Raw genomic sequence first — 18,840 nt, forward strand, 5'->3', positions numbered from 1 at the left:
ATAAAAATTTATAATAGAAACATTTTGTATTATAATTATTATAATATTATTAATTTAACATTATATATAAAGTTTTATTAAATTAATCATGTTAATATGGAAAAAACTTTATATTGAAAAAAACATTGGAAATTAACATTGGATATACGATTTATTACAAATATAATTATTATTATTATTTAGATATATCCTTTTCTATATCCAGTTCATTCTGATTTTTAATAAACTGACTTTTAATAAATTTAAACTATAACAAAACTTCTCTATAATTATTTAATAAATAATCAGTAATAACTTGTATATTAAATAAAATAATTCGAGTCAAAAATTACCATTTCTTTTATTGTTTTAAAAAGAATTCTTTATTCCGAAATTTCATTTATGTATTATGATAATTCTATTGAGCATGAATTATTAAGATTTTTGATTGGTTGAGAATGTTTCATAAATTGAATGCATCAAGATACAGAGATAATGATCTTTTTATCATCTTATAAATCAAACAAAGATACAAATCTATTTTAAGTATTCATAATCAAGAATTTCTTTAATAATTATGGCATGAACACTATTTTTCTTGAACATATGAATGACAAAAAGATATATCACTTCTCGACAATAAGATTATTAAAGATAGATCATACGTATATGTACGATAATAAGATTCATTTCATTTAGCAATTCACAATATACAGGCTGAATATCTCGGCTATTGATTATTGATAATAGAAAAAATGTATTAAATTAAATTTACATGATTTTGAATAGGACAAATTTAATATAAATAGTTTTTTCATATTTTTTGATATTGAATGCGTAAAAGTCATATTACAAAATCAATTTTGTTTTTTAAATAGAATATTAGGAATTCTATCGCTCATATAAAATAAATTATGATAAGTTTTACTTTCTCTTGACTTTCATTGATCTTAAATGATCTTGAATCATAAATTGCATGCATTTTAAAATACTTTACATAATATATAAAAAAACATATCATTTTATTTAAAAAAATGAAATTTATATGAACATATACAATTCCTATCTATCAAATTATTTCTTAATTAAATTATGCAATTTTCATATAATTTGGCCCAATATATATTTTTCTATTATCAATAATAGTAAATCAAAATATTTACTTGTTTTAAAAGAGTTAGGAAAAAAAATTGATTTTTTTAAATAATTACATATTTATTTGCATAAATATATTTAAATTATAGAATTATAGAACTATAATATACTAATATTCTATAATATACTAAATAAAAAAGAACTATAATATATTAAAATTAAAAGATCCTACAATAATTTAAAGTATTGTTTTGTTAAATCAAAAAAATTAAAAAATAAATAGTAAAGAATCAATCCTGAGAATTTTCCTTTTTTCTCAAAAAATACAAAAATATTGTTTCATTTTTGTTCAATACATTATTTAATATATTGTACCAAATTGTACCCAATTATATTTATATGAATATACAATATTAAAACATATTTAAAACTATATTTTTTTATTATTAATAACAATAACAATTTCATTAAAATAAATTTCTTCAATTAATAACAATTTCCATTATAATAAAAATGAAGCTGTAATTACATTTAAAAATATTAAAATATAAAAATATTGCAAATATATTATTGAAAATCTGAAAAAAGCTATTATTTGACATCATATATATCTACAATTCTAAAAATTCTAAAGCTCAAAATCTTTATAATTTTAAAAAGTATCTTAAATTATATTTTTCAAATTTACATTCAGAAAAACACATTAAAAAAAAAACAAATTTTATAATTCCATTATGATTTTTTATATTTGTAATTAAAAAGAAATAATACATAATACATATCCCATAGCTATTCTCATACTTGCTATATTTAACATAGAAAATGAGCAATATTTATAATTAATTCGAAATGAAAGAACCGGAATGCAACGAAAAAATATTATTAGATATATTAAGCATAGTAAAAATTCTCGATAGCTTTTGTGCAGAAAAAATTTCAATCTCGAAACAAGAACCAGAATATTTTGCGCGAACGCTTTCAAGGTAATCGTCACCTGGATCGCAATCGATCATGATCATTGACAAAAATCAAACGAAATGAATCATTGGAACATGTATATCTATAAATGTGTGACTATGAATTATAACCTTATGAACGTAACAAACATCGATCAATATTATCGTGCAACCGCGTAGGAAGATGCCGGAACTTTTCAATCTTCTTTTTTACTTATAAAATGATGTATGCGAACTCGAATTGGAGAGATAATAATCGAGATTTTAATACGAATTACTTTTTGAAAATGTTCAATGAATAGATTTTTTTACAATTGATTGATTTTATTACAATATCAAGAAATTATTAAATGTTCGAATTTAATGAAAATTTGAAATCTTTTCTAAATTGATATTTTTATTCTTTATTTCTTAATTTCATTCAATTTTTATAGATAGAAAAAGAAAAATCATGTATTTTAAAAAAATTTTTAAACTTTTTTAGTTAGTAAAAACTAAAATATTTATAACATTTCTTTAATTTTTTATGAAAATATTGAAAAAATTAAAAAAAAAAGTTTTTCATTTAAAATATCTAAATATTATATAATATTAGTTAACTATTTTTTTTTATTATAGACAAAAGATTTTTTCTTAAAAAATAAAATCCATATTTTTTTAAAGACGAAAAATCAAAATAAAATCTGCGATTAAAAGATCAAAATATGAAACTTAACGATAAAATTCTATTCGCGATGAAAATTGCTTCGTCAAAATCCGCAAATTGTTCCGGGAGTTTTATTGCATTATAATTAGGCATCGGCGTAAAAGGCGATCCTGACGTTCGAATTAAAATTGGCCGAGGTTGATGGCTGGCAAGTGAGCGCGAAATCAACCTGGACGCGGGACAGTATCGCGTAGGTGTCGGGAACGAAGAGCTCGTGAATGAGTTGAGACGAGGGAACAAAAAAAACAAGGAAGGGAGAGGGAAAAAAGGAAAACGAAAAGAGGCAACATCGAGAGAAGAAAGGAACGCGGCGGTAACTCATTCAGCATGGCAAACGAGCTGAAAGAGCTCCGTAGGTAATTAATTGTGCTCGCGCTTTACGCGGCCCTACGTGTGCCGGATAGCTGTAAATTAACGTGACGGAAACGCCAGAGGACAGTGTGGGCTTTGCGCCGCACTGTTGATGTATCATACTTGTCCACGAAATGAAGTAGATCGAATCACTTGACGTGGATTAAAATGTGCGCCACGTGGACGAATTGAGATTCGGCCATACGAGAACATTTTTTTCTAATATTTTTTAATCCTTCGGTTAATTAAAGATAAAACTTGCACGCTATTTATTTATTTTGAATAAGAAATACGAAATATTTTATCAATTTATAAAAAATATACATTTATATTTTAAAATTTTCATGAGTATGCTTTCTTTCTTTTCCCATATTAATTATATAATACTTGAAATATATAGTACAATTTTTGGGATTTTTTTCATGTAATTGAAAAATAAAATTTTAAGCTGTTATCTGTTAAGATATTGTTTAATACATCTATCATGTATTAAATCTGATTATAATTTTGATATTTGGAAATTTAAATAATAAAATAATATCAATTTTGATACAATTTGAAATATCTTGTATATTAATATAATTTTATAATTATTTTTTTTATATTATATTATTTTTTTTATATAACATGCAAAGCATTTACAATAGATATTTCTAAATTCTAAAAAATGTTTCTTTCATTCTTTCAATATTTTTTATATCAAAATTAATCAAAAATACAAAAATATATCTTTTTTTCTATTGAAATTTTGTTATTTTTGATTATTAAATTAAAATTTTGCACATAAATTTTACTTTTTAATGTAATAGTTTGTTATGAATTAATTAAATTGTGCTTTTAAATAAGTTTCAATTTTAAATATATAACATTATCTATTTTTTTTTTTGACCATTAATTATCTTAAAAATAACAATATAAAAATAAAAATGTCATTTGCAATAGAAATACAATTGATCCTCGAATATATAAACTATTAATATATTCATAGAAACTTTTGAAAAATCGATTCTTCAGTTACTGAATATAATTGAGATAACAGAGATAAAGCAATTTTATTTATTTCCGTTTCGTTTTATTTTAATACTTATTCTTTCTAAAGTAAATAAATAAATTTTAACGGATACTTTTAACTGATACTATATAAATTTTATGTTTATTTTGACATCTAAAATCCTGACTGTTCAAAAGTAATATTTCATACCTGTTTTAATTTAATACCTGTAGATAACTGTACTTGTATATTTGCATTCCTAATCCCAACTTGTATTTTATTTTTGACAAGGGACTAAATATCTTTTAAAGTGATAAATTATATATATATGTCTAGGACACTTTACCTGATTTTAACATCTTGATTTTCTCAGTATTATTATTTGCAAAAATAAAATGTTTTAAATAAAATTTAAATCTATCAAAGAATCTTATCAATGGATGCATAAGATCAACTTTATTTTTTTAAATAAATAAAATTTTATATTTTCTGCATGCATTTTCAATGCATCACGATGCAACTTGATATTTTCTATGAAAAAAATATCAATTTATATGTATATGCTTAAAAATTATTAATAATAATTAATTTAGGATATATAATTTAATTTTGTAAAAAATTATTGCATAAAAGACAAGGAAAACATAAACAGAGTATCACTTTTTTATTTTTCATAATTTTTCATAATAAATTTTTCAAATTGAAATATTTTTTAAATTAATAATTTTTAAACATATATGAATTAATATTTTTTATAAAAAATTTCAAGCTGCGTTGATTAATGTATTTTTATTATGTAATTTATAAATGTAATTTTATTTAATAAAACAATTGTATTTAATAAAAAAATTAATCTCTATATGTTTTGAAAATCATTCAAAAAAAACTAATATCATAATATGCTTTCCTTAACTGCATTCAATTTTTATTTGAAACATTTTTCGCTGTTAATGTCAAGAAAATCATGAAGGATATTTTATATATGTATAAATAATATACAATTATATAATTACAATATATTATATACTTTCTTTTCTTTATATTTCTCTTAACCACATTAATTTTTTAATAAAATTTTTTAAATTTATTTTATTATAAATATAATTTAAAATATAGTAAGACAAATATAAATATATACGAGATAAATCTTTTACTTATCAATAAATAATTATACAATTAAAATTTTGAAGAATGGAAAATTTTATGTGAATTCCGGGTTTTTTATTATTTTCAATTTAATTACGTATCTATTTTTCAATCATTTAAATTATCTCATTATAATTTTCTATTATAACAAATTAAAAATTACATTTTATATATATATATATATAAATCTTTATATTATATTATATAAGAATTTTTTTATATAGAGCAATAATAAGAAACCATATAATATTAATTTTTACATTAAAGAATTATAATATAATATAAATTATAATATAATATAAATAAAAATTATAAAAAATAAAAATTATTTCAATATTTTTCTTCAAGTGTTATTTTCAAAAATCGCAAAATTTAAAATGAAACAAAATTTTCATTATTATTAAGGAAATTTTTCTATAGAAATTCAAAAAAAATTGGAAAAAATGAACGCAAGATAAGTGGTTCGAAGAGAACTTTTATTAAAACCTAACGAATACTTCTCTTCGTTCAAACGTCCAGGTGTCCAACATGGACAATTAACACTTTCTTTCACAAAATCCCTCTTTTTCTTTGCATTGTTCCGAGGACGACACCCTACATTGTAACTCTATTTGTCACATACTCGCGGCAGGTTTTTACTTAGCTGGAAATCCCTATACATGTTTCGTATTTATCGGCACAAACTGGACAGACCTGCTTCGTCGCCATATCTAACAGGAAATTTCTCACTGATCTATTTCAGGAAGCAGGGAAGCAGCTTTCACGTACGCAATAAGTTCAGCAGGTGTAACGTACGCCGTAACCGCAGCTTGCAGCAGGGGCAACATCACCGATTGTGGTTGCGAACCCACCGTAAGGTAAACTCTTATTGTTGTACTTATTTTACTCTGGTCTTAATCATTAACGGGATCAGGTATAAAATATTATTTACCTAATTCTAATTCTTCCGTAAAGTAACGGTTTCTAACAACAATTGTAATAATTCTCGAAGAACTAAGAAGAAATTGTAAAATAAAACTAAAAAAATCTATTATAAATAAATCTATTATTAAGCTGTAAAACTTTTTCAGAAAAATCTATGAATATAATTATTACTAGATTTATCCATAAATTTTTGTCGCAAAATTAGAAAGGTTTGTAATAATTTGTGAGAAGCAGAATTATACGTTATATTATAACGAAATTTAAGAAAAATTTTGAAAAAAATTACGTTCATCAATCTTTATTAATAATAATTTTTTTTTTATTATTTTTCATTTGGTTCACTTTTTATTACTATTATAAAAATTATAATTGCTTGCCTTCATATATGTTTCACTAATGAAATTTACTTTTTCAAATTTTCATTATATTTTTATTCCAAAAAAATTTAAAACTTATTAAAATTTTTTTACAAAAAATATTGTATAAAAATTAATAGTGAAATTTTTTCATCACGAATTTAATGAGTTATTGGTTCATCGAGGTTTGGATATTCTTTTTTGCAGGACGAGAAAGGAGTTGCCACCAAATGGTTGGGAATGGGGCGGTTGCAGTGCAGACGTCACGTATGGGATGAGGTAAGGGATTAACGTGGAACCCTAATGAATTCGTAGTCGGTTCCTTTTGCACGTATTATGCGCGTGTAAAACCTCTATGACATTGTACGTCACGACAGTTGTTATACACGCATGAATTTTAATATTATAATTTAATGTTAGGTTCGCGCGTAGGTTTCTGGATGCGAGGGAAGTCGAGGGTGACGCGAGAAGCCTGATGAATCTTCATAATAATAAAGCTGGTCGAAAGGTGAGTAATACTAGTTACCGTAATGAATCATTCCTTTTAACGCTATAAAAACTAAAATTGAATTTTCCTTAAATAAATGAGTGAATATTTTCGTTTTTATTATGAACTATTTTTCATATAATTATATAAGTAAATTATGCAATGTGACATATTTGCGGAAGATTGATTTCGAAATTTTCTTCTGATATCAAAATCTATGAGTAACAAATTCATATATATATATATATATATATATATATATATATATATATATATATATATACTTATTATTGTTACATATAAGTATATATTGTATATATTTTATGATAATGATATTATATGAGATTGGATATAAATTATTTATTGTATGTAATTTAATTATTTTTATTATTTAAAATCAAATTTGCAAATTTATTACAAACGTATTACATTCTTGAATGTAAATTTTTCAGATTAAGCATGAATAAAACTGTTGATATAATAATATAATAATTCTATTATATTATTCTTTTTCCATATATATATTTTATTTAACAAAAAAATTAAACGAAAATTAATCAATATTCATATTCATATTATATTATAAAAATGTTAATATAAAAAATAAAAATTTGTTATTATTATAATGCCTTTTGATGAATGTAAATTTTATTTAAAATCAGTAAATTAGATAAATATTAATATAATAATTATAAATAGAAAAATATAAATATAATTTTTGTTCTTAGACTACCGTTCAATTCATAATAATTTTCCATTTTAAATTATATTATATCTAACAATTATTATATTTAACAGTTATAAGAAAATAGGGACAAAAATGAAGGAAGTGCAGCTATAATTTATAAGGATACTTTGTAACAATATTAGGTATCATAAAATTGCTGACATTGCAGATAATCTTGTTATCTGTGTCTGTAGTATAATTTTGTGGTTTTATTTTACTATGATTTTTAACATGAATTTTATTTTTTTCTTATAAAATTTCAATTTTTATAATTATAATTATAAATACATAATTTTTATTTTTATAAAATTAAGCATATAAATAAATGTTGGCATCAATCAATTAAATTATTTAAATTGATATTTGAGAAATTAATCATTCAAATAATATGTGTATATATATATATATATATATATATATATATATATATATATAATAATTTATATATATATATATAATAATTTACTTAATCGTCATAATTATTAATCGATCATTAAAAGTGTTAATTTTCAATCGTTGTCAGTTCATTAATGTTAATTTCCAAATTAAAATAAATTTCTATTTGATATAAAATATGATAATAAATAGTTGACAATTATTCAGAAAAGAAAAATAATTTTAAATATCATTTAAAATAAAAATAAATAAATAAATAAAATAAATTGCAATCGAAATAATCATTATTGATAAGATAAATTTTCTCTACTGATATACTTCCTGAAACTTTACCGTTCGACAATATCCTTCCATTTTTACGAGTCAAAAAATCAATTTGAATTAAGAGCAAACGCAGGTTCAGAAACAAATCAAGGCGGGGGAGTATAAGGCAGGGTCGACGATCGAAACGAAAGGTTAGCGAAAGATCGCGTTCCGCCTTAGGTAGGGCGGATAAATGGCGGCGTTTTAATTGGGGAAAGTTGGTGAGCTTTCGTCTTTCTCGATGGGCTTTATTATCGAGGCGGTAATAAAAACGCGCATATATCGTCCGGTTGCCCTCCACGTGCATGTACGATCTGTGCACGCGCGTACAGACATGGCTAACGATTTATTCTTAATGTCGATCGCCTCGCCATACCGCATACTTTATGCTCCAGACGATTTTTTTCAACCCACCTCTGCACCCGCCCCTCACCGTCTCCCGATAATTCGAAATGTAAACCAGTTTTCTGAGCATACGCGTCGGACCGTCGGACACACAATGAGCGAGAAGGAGAAACGCGTGCATCGAAACATTTGAGTAATCATGTTCTATAAATTAAGCATTTCTCTCTTTTTTTTTCTTTATCGAAAATTTTAATTCCATAATGTGCCCGAAAAAAGTAAGGGACAAAGCGTAACACAATGACTTTTGCGATTTTCAAAATTTCACGAATTTTTAAATTTTCTTTTGTGTCATATGTACTTTACTCGTAACTTTATATTTTTGTTAATATGAAGTAAAAATATTTTTACTTCACTTACTGTATTTATTATATACAGATAAATGGAAGATGCAAGAAAGATTAATTAAGATCGTGTAATATTTTTATTATATTTTTACGATGTAATTAAATAATAAATTAAATTTTAGTTTAAAAAAATACTAATTCTCTATAAAAGTAAATCAAATAAGTTAAAATAAATTTTAATCATTTTCGTATAATGAGGTTGAACAAGTCATGAACACATTTATGATTATATAATTGTCGTTATCATTATGTATTTGAACAATATAATTACATATGACAAAATGACGAAAATTAAAAGTAAATGTTAAAATTATTATTTTAGTTTTATTTTAATATAATTATTTGAAAGGATTTCTAAATGTTACAGCGTTAGAAGCAATAAATTCTTAACATGGAATAAAACGTAGAGATTTGAAATCACATAGCGATAAATGATATGAATTGCTTAGTCGAATCGTGTAAATATTTGTTTCTTTGCAGATAGTTAAAGCTCTCCTGCGAACAGAATGCAAATGTCATGGCGTGTCCGGCTCTTGCACCGTGAGAACCTGCTGGCGAACTTTGCCTAGTTTTCGTCAGATCGGCGATGCATTGATGAAAAAGTATTACAGAGCCAGGCCTGTTATAGCGATTACTCCACCGCCACCCCCTACGATGCAGGTAATTTTTATAAAAATGTATCGAGACAGGTAAATTCGAAATCTAATACGATACCATAAATGTACCGTTACTTCGTACACTTTATCATTATATTATAAATTATTCACAAACTTTATGTCCTTTATAGAGTTTAGAAACGTTACACTCGACATCGGCAGAAATGGTGCCGATTTTAGGAAACGATGCGAAAACCCAAGGGAAACCGAACGATGTTGGAAAGTCCCGACATGATCGACAACCCCCCAAAAAAGCGACGAAACCAAGAAGGCCGCACTTAGTGTTAAAAAGAACGAAATCGAACGGTGGATCGAGCGTGGGACAGAAAAGGATTCCAAAGAGAAACGAGTTGGTTTTTCTACAACCATCCCCTAATTATTGCGAGCCGGATTTGGTGCAAGGAAGCCTGGGAACACAAGGCAGATATTGTAATCGTACAAGTAAAGGTAAATTACTGTTGTATTATATCAGCTATTTATTCTTCTATCTAATTATTGATTATTTCTATGTTTTATTGTATCATGTAAAAATTCATACAAATTGCAAATAATCATACTAATAATCAACTAAATTATCTTTAACAAAATATAAAAAAATTTATTTGTATAGAATATACATATTTATCGAGCATTTTTAAAATTTTATCAAAACAAATACAAAAAACAATAATGTCAAGGCTTATAAAATTATTAAATTATAAATAAATTGATTTTAATGATATAATTTAAAATAAAAAAAAGAAAATAATCTAAAAGGATGTCCATTAAAATTATATATATTATATAATCTTGATTTTTCATTTTATCCTAATATTCGACGTTAAAGTAAATAATTAATGTTAAATTTTTGTATTGTAATTTTTTTTTTAGATAATTCTTTTTTAAATAATCAAAAATTTAAATATATTGTATAAAATCTCTAATTCTTTTCAATACTAAAAGACAATTTTTTTCTCAATATATTTAAAGAAATTTATTTTATATTATTTTTATATTAAAAAAAATAAAATAATTAATTTTTTAGGTACCGATGGATGTGATTTAATGTGCTGTGGACGCGGTTATAATACACATCAATTTACAAGAACGTGGCAGTGCAAATGCAAATTTCATTGGTGCTGCCGCGTGCATTGTGAAACGTGTACCGAGCGTACAGAGGAATACACGTGCAAATAAACATTCGAATGTGTTTGCAATCTTAATAATGTAAATATGTATTAGGCATAACAAAAGCGACAAAAAAGATTTCTTTTTAAATTAAATTCTCTAAATATTAGAGAATGTACAATCTCTATAAATAAAATAAATAAATTTGCGTTTCATCGAAAATAATGTAACATTGAATGCGAAATTTTTATAAAAATAAATACATATAACTGTAATAATTAACAAAGCGTTCCTTTTTATGCTTAAATTAATCTATAATAATATTCAATAAAAAAACTTTGTAAGTTTTTGTAAAATTTTTGTTACTATATATATTTATGATATTAAGAAATAAAATAATGGCAAATTGCTAAATGATAGATAAGAGGTAGCTTCGAGAGATTAAAAGAGAAATAATTATTTTGCAATAAGAAATATTAAATAAATGGAATTATGGAAAAAATATCTATTAATAATTAATACAATATTCCAATTTGTATGTTTCACTCTTAATTTTATTTTAATAAATAACAATTTTAATACATAATAAGTTACAATTGAAATTTTGGAATCAAATTGAAGATTCAAACTATATTAAACACAATTAGATCTAAATAATAAAATTAGGATAAATTCAATTATTTATTAAATTTTTGGAGAAAATATGTTATATATATATATATATATATATATATATATATATATATATAATGAAGGATGAAAATAAAAAATAATTAAAATTATAATATATAAATTAAATCATAAATGATAATAATTTAATTATATTTAATTACTAATTAGCTATTTTATGTAAAAATAAAAATGTATATTCTCTCTATTATTTTAAAATTAAAATTAATATCGATATAAATTAAAATTTAATTTTAATTTAATATTATATTAATTTATTGTTCATTTGAGTCATTCATTTGTTTTTCAACTTTAAAATTTGTATCATATTTAATGCATACATATTTATCTTAAATTGATTCATATTCCTTTAGAAAATTCATTTCAAATACTTCTTTCTTTGTATTCAACAAATTCTCCGTATTGTCATATTTATTTTATCTAAAATAAATATTAATACAAAAGAAAATATATTTTACATTCTAAAAGTAAAATAAAATAACTCATTTTAAAAATATAGCTACCTCTTATCCTTTTCTGCGAAAATTAAAATTTGTGTTTATTATAATATTCTGAATATCTAAGAAATATAGCTTTCCATTTAAAATGTTTTTGGGAAGTTTTTCCTAAAACTTTTCAAAGTTATTAATCGTAAACTAATGCGTAAATATTATAGCATATTTATGGTATTTCTTTCATTGAATTATTTTTTTAATAAAAATAAGGAAATAATATGACTTTTGTTGAAATGTACCAAAATTTTATTTCTTCATTTTTTCATTTATTTATAAAAATATTATGTTATAATTTTTATATATTTTAAAAAATATAATTCATTATAGACAAGAAATTTGAAATTTTCAAAATATTTGAATTTATAATACATTTAAAAACGTGTTCCTGCATTTCTTTTAAAATGTTAATACAATGATAACATAATAAATAATAAAGCGATAATCGATATATATTTAATATTATATATATATATAAATTATGTCATTCATTCGAATAGCTTGATACATTTAGACAATATACTTCGAATAACTAATAAAATAATTATTACGTTAATGAACTTTTATTAATATATACACGTATAAATTAGAGACAATTATTATTTTAATAGTCCAATGGTAATAGGCTAAGATAGAAATAATGCGTAAATTATTATTTATTCAAAATCATAAATTATAAAAGTAAACAGTGTATATGCTTTTTACTCGATAACTAATAAATTGGATGAATTAATTTTTTTTTCGATTTTAATTGTTATTATTTATTTTCTTTCATATTTTATATACAAAAAAAAAAGTACATAATAATACTATATAAACTAATTTTTATATTCATAATGTGCAAATATATATATATATAGAATTTCCTAAAAGGAAGAAATTATTAAGAAGGGAAATAAAGAAATTTAGGTAGTTAAACAAAATGACAAAAGGGTGCAATAATTCTTAAAAACCGTTATTCAGGTAGATCGACTACCTATATAAGTGCGAACTGTTGGAAATATTTGACATTTTCTCTGTAAACACAAATCAGAGAGTTACTTAGCTGTGATATCGTTCCATTGCAGTTGCAGTTTTATACAAAAAAAAGCGAAGTTTTAATTTTTGCTAAATATTTCAAAATAGTGAGTACATTAATAATAATTCAATTTTTTATAAAGTTACATAGAATTATTTTATTCTATTTTATTATAATAAAATATTATTATATTATAATAAAATTATTATAATATATTATTATAATAAAATTAATAATAATAAATCTCGTATTATATTTAAATTAAAATATATAATAATTTATTATAATTTTTTTATCCAGTTAATTTTGACGTGAACCAGTTGGAAATATTTGGCATTTTGGTGCAAATACAAATTAAAGAATTTGTGTGATACAATTTAATCGCATTGCAGTGTACGTCTTTATATAAAAGACGTTTTTGCTAAATATATTAAAACGGTGAGTACATTATTAATAATATATTATATATTAATTCAATTTTTAAATATAAAGTTACGTAGAATAAAGTGAAGAAATAATATAAAATAAAATTATTTTATTCTATTTTATCAAAATTAATAATAAATCGCATTATTTATATCTAAATTAAAATATATAATAAAATATATAATGTAATAATTTATTTTATTTATCATGATATAATAATTTATTCAATTATTTTTCATTATTTGTTTTATGTGTAATAATAAATTATTAATTTTATTTTTACTAATAGTTCTTTAAAAAAAATTTTCTTTATTTATTTTCTTATTTTATTAATATTTTAAATATTTTTAGTTTTATTTATTTTATATTTTGTATTTTTTATTTTAGCGTGTGGGAGACAATATAAGTGAAAAATGGTTAATATGCCTATGTATTATAACTACAATCAAGAAGATGTCCTACATGCTATAAGGGAACATCAAAATAATTGTCCCTATTGCATGTTTAGACGATATTTCGAATTTTATCGAAATATCCCGTTAGAAGATAGACGAAGATATTTACTAATTCCAGATCACGAAATGCAACAAATGGAAATAATTTATCAAGATTCATATTTTCGAAGTACAAATGAAGAAATATTAGAAGCACAAAATTATGAGGAATTTATAGATCGATAAATTCAATTTGTAAATTACTTTATTTCCCTATTTAATTGATATTGATATTATTTAAATAAGATGCAATTTCTTTTGTATATAATTAACATAAAAAAATATTACAAATAAAAACAATATATATATATATATATATATATATATATATATATATATATATATATATATATATATATTGTTATATTATTTGTAAATTATGACATTAAAAGGCAAGAAAATTTGTTTAATATCAAATTATGTTTTATTTATTTTTGAAAATATATGTAAATATACTATTTATAAGTTATTACATATAAAAATATTTTATAAAATGTACATTATAATTGTAAAATTAAATTTTTTAAATCCTCATTACTTCAGTTTTTAATAAAAATGTATATTTATAAAAACATAAATGTATACATATATTTAAAATATCAGTGTAAAAAATTATCACAAATAAGTAACATTGTATTTTGTTTTAAATAAATAAATTTTACTTAAATGCTAAATTCTAAATTTATTTTTTTCCTTCAATTAAAACTTAATTTAATTCTTATATATATATATTTTTAATTCTTATATGTATTTTATTATATATTGCATTCATATCATATACTATTTCAAAAATTTTTTAATAATTTCTGTGCTTCTTGTTTGGCATTACGATCATCATCATTTTTTGCAGGATAGTCTACAGTCATTTTTAAATATTTCAAAGCTTTTTCTTTGTTATTCAATTTTAAATGTGTTTTACCCAACATTAATAAATTTTGGCTATAGAAATTAGGTTCAATTTCTTCTGCATTTTCAAAATATTTTAATGCTTCCTCAAAAGATGAAGATGGTGGTTCCGCAAATATTACTGATGCAATTTTTCTTTGGTACCATGTTAAATCAGCAATTTGATAACACCAAGAACCTAACATATACATAAGTGTTGGTTCTTTTGGATTTAATTCTATTGCTCTCTGCAATATTAAATATTTATGTCTTTTTACTATATTAATTACTATATTATTTACTATATTAATTAATCAAAAATATTATTTAAAAATAGAAGATAAAATATACCAGCATATGTTTTTTAATATTATATGATTCTTTTATTTGAGCTTTCATTCCTTCATAAAGAGTCTTAGAATTAAGAAGAATTGATGCCCATTTATGAGCAACCCAATGATCTTCTTTTATTTTAATAGCATCAAGTATTAAATGGCAAGCTTCAAAAATTAATTTTTTTCCATCTATCTCATTAGCATTCTTAGACATTTTATACATTGCTCTACATAAACGCCATATAATTTCAACATCGCCACTATCCTATAAAAATTTCTAGTTTAAGTTTAATTTCACAAATATATGTATTTTCGATATAAAGATATAATTACTTTATAATTTATTAAAAACTTATATATTTCCTGATATTGCTCCTGATCATACAATGCATCAGCTTTTGCTATTAAAACTTCTTTTGTAGTTATAATTGTTTCGTTTTCACCTTTTATTTTTTTAAGACCCCAAAGAGCCATGGCAGTAAATGAAGGCAGAGTATATAATTTTTTAACTAATATATGTTGATTGTTTCTCTAATAATAAAAATTAATGAAATATTTCTATATAATATATTAATATTTTTATAAAATATTAATAATAATAATTAATAATTTTACACTTACAATTTATAAAAGATAGTCATTTTATCATGACAGAATTAATAATGATTAAAAATAGAAAATTTTTCTGATTGCAATAAACATTAAAAATATTATTCAATAAGAAAAAATTAATAAAAAATAAGATCGAGCTTAGATATAATTCCAAACCTTTCGTGATAACTGAAAACTTCTACGAACAAATGATCTTTGTGATATTTTTATATGTCTCATAATAAATAATCCTTTCCGCAGCGACATTTTTTTTAAATTATATACAGAAAAAAATAAAAAATTTATATGATATATAATATTTATAAATATATTTAGTAATAATAACAGAACATTTCAAAAGTTCCACGTCACATTTATACATATAGATAATATACACAATTTCAAACAGACTATCATATAGATTAATATATATTGTATATATACAATAATATATATATATTAAAATTCGCTATTTTTGATTCAATTTATCACAATATTATGTATTTTCAAAAATAAATACTTGTAACAAATATAAATTAATATTTCTAAATATTAAATTATTTTGGTTTTCATTAAACAATATGCAGTATTGAAAGCTTTATAATATAATAAAAAGAAAACTATAAAATATATAAATTTATTTATTGTTTTTTGAATAATAATATATATTTTTAATATATATTTTAATATATAAAATATATGTAATATATATTTTAACCAATGCAAAATTGTAGTTTCATCACAAACAAAGTATTGAATAGATTTACTATCTTATTTTATTTAGATCATATGTGATCTAAATTGTAATGTCTAATATATATATATATATATATAATCTAAAGGATTTTACGTTTGAATTACTGATTGTATAAAAAATTAAATTCAGTAAATTAAATAAAAAATCATATTCAGTATTTGTAACGCACATAATTCTGTAATTTCATTTCAATCTGAATCGATAATATTGCATATGATACGAAAATAATGATCTTTCAATTTAAATAACAAAAATGCATTGAATCTATATTATTTTTAATCTATGATTTTATGATATTGGTTTCATATTGATAAAGTATAAATATATATAGTTTTATTGTTTACTTTTAAAAAGCACGTGTAAGCATGATATAAATAAAATATGATATAAAGAAGTTAATATACAATAAAAAAAAAAGTTATAATATTTTATTAAACCGCTGTTTCTTATTATTGAAATTAAAATATAAAAATGTTTTCGCGTATTGCAAAACCTTTTTATCTTTATTCAGCCGGTATAAGCATCATTGGTGGTGCATATTTATTAAAGTAATGTATTTGTTTTATAATCCTTTTTCTATAATCTTTTAATTTTTTAGTATTAATAATGTCTATACAATATGTAAATTGATATATTTATTGTTATATAGATAAAACTGAAATTATATTTTATTCCATTATTTAGTATTTTGTATATTCTTTTCAGAGATTATCTTGGTGGAAATTTATATGACAATACTGACAAATTAAATGATAAAATAGTTATTGTAACAGGAGCAAATACTGGAATTGGTAGAGAAATAGCTCGTGATTTAGCCAAACGAGAAGCTAAAGTTATAATGGCTTGTAGAGATATGGATAAATGTGAAATTGTATTAATATTATTATCATTATTTTTGTTGTTGTTATTATTATCCATTAATAAAAGAGACAAAATAAAATATCAAATTGATAATAATAATAAAAATAATTTTAATTAATAAAAATCAAAATCTATAAATTTCTTTTTTGTTTTTCTAGGCACGTCGTGATATTGTAATAGAAAGCCAGAATAAATTTGTTTATTGTAGGGAATGTGATTTAGCATCTCAAGCAAGTATTAGAGATTTTGTGAAACAATTTAAACAAGGTATAGTATTTGTGTTAAGATATAAAATGAAATTAAGCACAACAATATTTAATATATATATAATTATATAAAATTAAATATATATATATATATATAATATAATATAATATAATATATATATATATATATATATATATAAAACATTGCATTTATATGTACATATATAACAAATAATGCAATACATAACAAATATATGCAACATATTTAATGCATTTTTAATTTTATTATAGAGCATAACAATCTTCACATTCTCATAAATAATGCAGGAGTAATGAGATGTCCTAAGAAACATACTAAAGAAGGAATTGAAATGCAATTTGGTGTAAATCACTTAGGACACTTTTTATTAACAAATTTGTTACTAGATGTTTTAAAAAGTTCAGCACCATCAAGAATTATAAATGTTTCAAGTAGTGCACATAAACGTGGAAAAATTAAATTGGATGATTTAAATAGTGAAAAAAATTATGAGCCGGGTGAAGCATATGCACAAAGTAAATTAGCTAATATTCTGTTCACAAAAGAATTAGCAAATAAATTAAAAGGTAATATTACAGCTATATATTGTAAAATAGTATTTTAATTTGAATAATAATTGAATCATAAATATATTATTCTTTTTATTATATATTTAGGAACTGGTGTTACAGTAAATGCAGTACATCCTGGTATAGTACGCACAGAAATAATGCGACATATGGGAATTTATCAATACTATTTTGGTAGATTGCTCGCAGATTTATTAACATGGATATTTATAAAAACACCTTTAAAAGGAGCGCAACCGATTTTATTTGTTGCAATAGATCCATCTTTGAATGATGTGACTGGAGAATATTTTGTGTAAGAGTTTTCATATATTTACAATTTAAAATATTAGTAAATTTAATATCATATATATATATATATGTTTTTTTTTGTTATAGTAATAATAAAATAGCAGATGTTTCAAATGAAGCAAAAAATGATCAAATTGCAAGATGGTTATGGATAGTTAGTGAAAAATGGACTAAATTAAATTATATGTAAATTGATTTAAATATAATAAATTTTATTAAAATTTATACTATTAAAATTCTTTTCAGATTAGCTAAAT

General features: G+C 21.8%; 3 protein-coding genes across 6 annotated transcripts in view; 2 read left to right on the forward strand and 1 right to left on the reverse strand.

The window, feature by feature from the left end:
• Window positions 1-11,180, forward strand: part of LOC411919 (Wnt7 protein) — a 181,017-nt gene extending 169,837 nt beyond the window's left edge. For 2 of the 3 annotated variants that reach the window (XM_016912433.2, XM_006557224.3), the window contains exons 3-8: window positions 5,967-6,081; window positions 6,712-6,783; window positions 6,925-7,012; window positions 9,647-9,826; window positions 9,954-10,269; window positions 10,847-11,180. In XM_016912433.2, the coding sequence (XP_016767922.1) occupies window positions 5,967-6,081; window positions 6,712-6,783; window positions 6,925-7,012; window positions 9,647-9,826; window positions 9,954-10,269; window positions 10,847-10,998 (923 nt within the window). In that variant the 3' untranslated portion in view covers window positions 10,999-11,180. The remainder of the gene's footprint in view (window positions 1-5,966; window positions 6,082-6,711; window positions 6,784-6,924; window positions 7,013-9,646; window positions 9,827-9,953; window positions 10,270-10,846) is intronic. The other variant, XM_016912435.2, reaches the window with a different exon arrangement.
• Window positions 11,181-14,710: 3,530 nt separating this feature from the next.
• On the reverse strand, window positions 14,711-16,249 carry LOC412443 (regulator of microtubule dynamics protein 1). Of its 2 annotated transcripts, none has more exons than XM_395900.5 (4): window positions 15,890-16,249; window positions 15,602-15,799; window positions 15,285-15,533; window positions 14,711-15,181 (listed from the first exon to the last, which is right to left on the reverse strand). In XM_395900.5, the coding sequence occupies exons 2-4, from the start codon at window positions 15,740-15,742 to the stop codon at window positions 14,834-14,836; spliced, it is 738 nt and encodes a 245-aa protein (XP_395900.2). In that variant the 5' UTR covers window positions 15,743-15,799; window positions 15,890-16,249; the 3' UTR covers window positions 14,711-14,833. The 2 variants fall into 2 exon arrangements, with proteins under 2 accessions (XP_395900.2, XP_006557288.1); XM_006557225.3 differs by having other exon boundaries at window positions 16,037-16,242.
• Window positions 16,250-17,010: 761 nt separating this feature from the next.
• LOC412442 (retinol dehydrogenase 13) lies at window positions 17,011-18,808 on the forward strand. Its single transcript, XM_395899.6, has 6 exons — window positions 17,011-17,164; window positions 17,322-17,487; window positions 17,636-17,744; window positions 17,975-18,289; window positions 18,380-18,587; window positions 18,671-18,808. The coding sequence occupies exons 1-6, from the start codon at window positions 17,088-17,090 to the stop codon at window positions 18,771-18,773; spliced, it is 978 nt and encodes a 325-aa protein (XP_395899.2). The 5' UTR covers window positions 17,011-17,087; the 3' UTR covers window positions 18,774-18,808.
• The last annotated feature ends 32 nt before the right edge of the window (window positions 18,809-18,840 follow it).

Source organism: Apis mellifera, linkage group LG5 (assembly GCF_003254395.2).
Source record: "Apis mellifera strain DH4 linkage group LG5, Amel_HAv3.1, whole genome shotgun sequence".
Taxonomy (NCBI): Eukaryota; Metazoa; Arthropoda; class Insecta; order Hymenoptera; family Apidae; genus Apis; species Apis mellifera.

What these genes read in the sequence shown, in the direction of transcription:
- LOC412442 (XM_395899.6), top strand. Translation starts at nt 17,088, where the DNA reads ATGTTTTCGCGTATTGCAAAACCTTTTTATCTTTATTCAGCCGGTATA. An exon ending in GGTGGTGCATATTTATTAAA is followed by an intron (nt 17,165 to 17,321) that starts GTAATGTATTTG and finishes TATTCTTTTCAG; the next exon opens with AGATTATCTTGGTGGAAATT. An exon ending in GTGACTGGAGAATATTTTGT is followed by an intron (nt 18,588 to 18,670) that starts GTAAGAGTTTTC and finishes TTTTTGTTATAG; the next exon opens with TAATAATAAAATAGCAGATG.
- LOC412443 (XM_006557225.3), bottom strand. Translation starts at nt 16,126, where the DNA reads ATGTCGCTGCGGAAAGGATTATTTATTATGAGACATATAAAAATATCA. An exon ending in AGTTTTTAATAAATTATAAA is followed by an intron (nt 15,534 to 15,601) that starts GTAATTATATCT and finishes AAATTTTTATAG; the next exon opens with GATAGTGGCGATGTTGAAAT. An exon ending in ATATTAAAAAACATATGCTG is followed by an intron (nt 15,182 to 15,284) that starts GTATATTTTATC and finishes TTAATATTGCAG; the next exon opens with AGAGCAATAGAATTAAATCC.